A 3,880-nucleotide genomic window follows, 5' to 3' on the forward strand; every position below is an offset into this window, starting at 1 on the left:
TTATTTATGGAGTGAAATTAAAATAAAATAATTTAAAATTATTTTTTTATTTTAACTAATGAATGTTAATTATCCTTTTAGTAATTTAAGGCGTGTAAGCATTAATTTTAAAAAGTTTAATGAGATATTTGTAATGGATGATATAATTTAAAAAGTATAATATTGATTTTGAAAATATAAATTTTAAATTTTAAATTTGAATTTGAGTGCACTTAAATAAATTTAATATAATCTTATATTATATTTTATTTAAATGTAATATATATTTAAGCTAAATATCTCCTCAGGCAGCTCGGATAAGGAAGGTACTTTATGTTTCTCCACTGTTTACTTACCACGTGGAGGGACTTCCTCCGTTCGATTATTCGAACTCACGTAAGATTTCAGCAATGGATAAGATTGAGGACATGGACTTCCCGAAGACAGCTGGATTCCGGTGCGGTCAGAAACCGTGGTTTCCGCCTTGGAATTGAACAAATTTTGTTCCCACGACACCGCCCCAGACCGAACCCAACGTCATGTCATCTTCTGTCTATACACGCGCCGCAAGCTGATTGGCTCATCCAACTCAGACCACCCCTCCTTTCGTTTTTCTTTCCCTATAAATGATGCCTTCCTTGTCTGTACCCCTGCAGACCTCGTCCAAGGAATTTTTCTTATATATTCTCTCCCTAGATTCCGTTCAACATCTTCCTCCCTCCCTCCAGGATTTCTGCTTCTCTCCCTTTGCAATCAGCAACCCGTTGCAGGCTTCTTCCCGGTTTCCCTTTCTCTGCAAATTCGACCTATGGATGTCGCTGTTCTTCACCCTCGGGATTGTCTCACACGCCCTCTTACTCATCCCATCAGGTCCCGTCCAAACCCTAACCCTAATCGATCCGATCGCGGAAAGCGAAGCCCTGCGGGGCTTCTCCGCCACCGGCACCATCAGAGGCGCCAACCGCACCGCACCATGGTGGCGAAGCTTCCCGGCAGAGACCTCGTCATGGGACAAGTGAAGATCCTGAAACGCGGCGAAGACGCTAACGAATCGACCATTTCCGCACTCTCCCTCCCCAAATCCGAAGAAAAAAAGGCAAAGATCGAAGCTTTGGAGGATCTGAGTCCAATTTTATGCGACTCAGATTCGATTCTGCACTCGATTAACCCCGACTTGTACGCGGGTTCGGCGTTCTTCACTTCGCCGCCGCCGAGTTCTCTGCCGCTGCCGGCCTTCGTAGTTGCCCGGAAAAACGCCGCCACGAGTGATTTACGGCGAATTCTCCGTCTCGATTAGGCGTAATTAAAGAACCGCCAGTGTCAAAGGAAAAAAAAAAAGAAAAGCAAACGATGTTTATGAAGGTTCAGAGGTGCTATGGTGCTCTGTTTTCATCCTCCAATTTCTGATCTTCCCTTTATTTTTTCAACAGGGAGATCAAATTGGGGACATAGATTAGGTTTGTTTATGGGTTTTAGATAGTTGTGTGTATTAATGGTATAACATAATGTTTTATTGTGTATAACATAAATGATGTAACTTAATGTTTTATTGTTGTATTAGAAGCATCTATTTCAAGGATAATCTCTATTTCAGTTCCGTTTGGGTGGATTCTGAATTTCATCCTTTAAGGATCCTAATTACTTTGGTATCATTTTCTTTTCAAATACACAATTTCTTACTGAAAACCCTTCTTTGGATTGGTAGGATTTTATCTACAAGTTTTGAATAAACTTACCTTGCATAATTTAGAATTTCTATAAAGCTTTGCCATTGCTTTCTGTTTATTATCTAGAAATTGTAATAGCTTCTTTCCTATATGCGATTGGAGCTCCCCTTCATTCCCATAAATTCTCAATCCAAAGAATTTTATTTTAAATTTTGCCCAAATAATCTTCTTTTTTTTTCTTCTTAAAGTACCATTCATTCACCTATAAACACTTAGCTTACCTGCTTTAAATGTTTATAGTGATACTTCATATTAATATCAAGATATCATCAATATATATAGCCACAAACTGTGATTTACTATTGAATGCCTTGTCCAATCTTTTTTGGAATATTTCTAAAGCATTTTTTAATCCAAATGGTATTACTAACCATTCCTAAATACCCACCGGTGTCATGAATGCAGTAATGTCTAAGACTTCCTCCTTGATTTTAATTTGCCAAAATTCTTAAGATCAAATTTAAAATAAATCTTAATCTTTCTTTTCTAATCCTGTTTCTCAATGACTCTTGATTAGGGAGATTATAGTCATTGTCCTTTGTAGCTTTGTTCAATTCTCTGTAGTTAATTACCATTCTCACATTGCCCCTTGCTCGGCATGGTTCATAAATTGAATCTCGTATCGTATTTTACGAGACTCTAATTGAAGAAGTGTGGTTAGAAAAGTATTTTAAACTACCTTCTTAAAGAACCAACTTTGAGCCAGATCCTATCGTAATATACCTAAAGAGAGTTAAAATACGATTAGAAAAATGCTTGAAAGAGATTGAAGAATAGATAAATCTTTATCAATCTAGAATGACAATTTATACTAGAAGAATCCAAGGAAGGCTTTAGGAATTAGAAGAGGTACATTTATTTACTCTCCTCCTTTCTTGTTTATCGATTGATCCTTAATATTGTTTAGAAAAGAGTTCCGATAAGTTGTCCACTTAGGATTAATTTACGGCCTCTAGAAAATTGGTATTAGAGCCTAGATGACCGATAAGAAAGGATCTTATTATTATCAAAATGCTACAACTGAATCTTGTATCGTATTTTACGAGACTCTAATTGAAGAAGTGTGGTTAGAAATGATATACCCCGATTTTCGTACAATTTTTTTTCCAATAATAATAAATAATTTACACGTCATCAATAACATCCACAAATCGGCCACGTCAACAACCCTACTAACATTCGTACGACCTAACTCGCATTGGGTATTACGTAAAAAGTCATTTTATTTATAAAACCTAACAGCGGAAGACAGTGTATTTATATCATTCAGAATACAATACCTAGAGTATCTACATACACACATATACATCATTATCACAACCTCAAAAACTACTCAACTCTAGGGGAAATTACACACCCCCTAATCTAAAAACTCACCCTATGTGTCAGGGTCCCAGCTCCCTATGATCACAGAGTTCTATCACCTGGTCTATCCCTATTCCCTGAAAAATTTATATAATTTAGGTGCGACATATTTTAGTAAGAAGGAATAAATTATTTACAGTGTGTGACCATATGAGTTCAGTTATAATATACTTTACTTTTCAAACCGTCGTTTCATCTGAGAAAATACATTGATATACACATTCTCATAATCATATAAATATACAACACAAGTTTTTATAAGCTTTAAAACTATTTCTTAAATTCAATAATTTCCAACACATATTTACCGCGAAGTTCCTGAGAATAGGGAAGATTACTCGCTCATACAGGTAACTTCCTTCTACCCTAACACGTTATGCAGCCAGATATGGTCACATCTAATACCTATCAGAGCACTCACCTTACTCAGTAAGCTCTCAGGCGGAGAGTTTCACTTCGCCTCAATTATTTATATTATTAACACACACGGTTCCATTTATCAATTTTATCATTCTTTATTTCTCAATTTCCATTCTTTCTTTCATTTCTCATTTGAGCCGATTTTATCATTCTTTCACTTTTCATTTCCATTTTACTTTCCGGCTCGTGAGTATCCTTGGTATCAAATACCAACATTGCGTCTGTAACTCATGGCCACCTTGAGGATCTTTCTATTCACACCATGCTTCCCCCTATGGTCAAGGTTGTACGACCCGAAGGCTGGATCTAACCGCGGTTGGCTGACCCAGTTAGATCAAAGTATCATATCACATATCGGGTCTGTTGTACGACTAGCCAGCCTATAACCC

The 3,880-nt window shown here is 36.8% G+C and overlaps 1 protein-coding gene across 1 annotated transcript; it reads left to right on the forward strand.

Moving 5' to 3' along the window:
* Positions 1-629: 629 nt before the first annotated feature.
* LOC131152211 (uncharacterized) lies at positions 630-1,576 on the forward strand. Its single transcript, XM_058103941.1, has one exon. The coding sequence runs from the start codon at positions 788-790 to the stop codon at positions 1,274-1,276; it is 489 nt and encodes a 162-aa protein (XP_057959924.1). The 5' UTR covers positions 630-787; the 3' UTR covers positions 1,277-1,576.
* Positions 1,577-3,880: the final 2,304 nt, after the last annotated feature.

Source organism: Malania oleifera, chromosome 3 (assembly GCF_029873635.1).
Source record: "Malania oleifera isolate guangnan ecotype guangnan chromosome 3, ASM2987363v1, whole genome shotgun sequence".
Lineage (NCBI taxonomy): Eukaryota > Viridiplantae > Streptophyta > Magnoliopsida > Santalales > Ximeniaceae > Malania > Malania oleifera.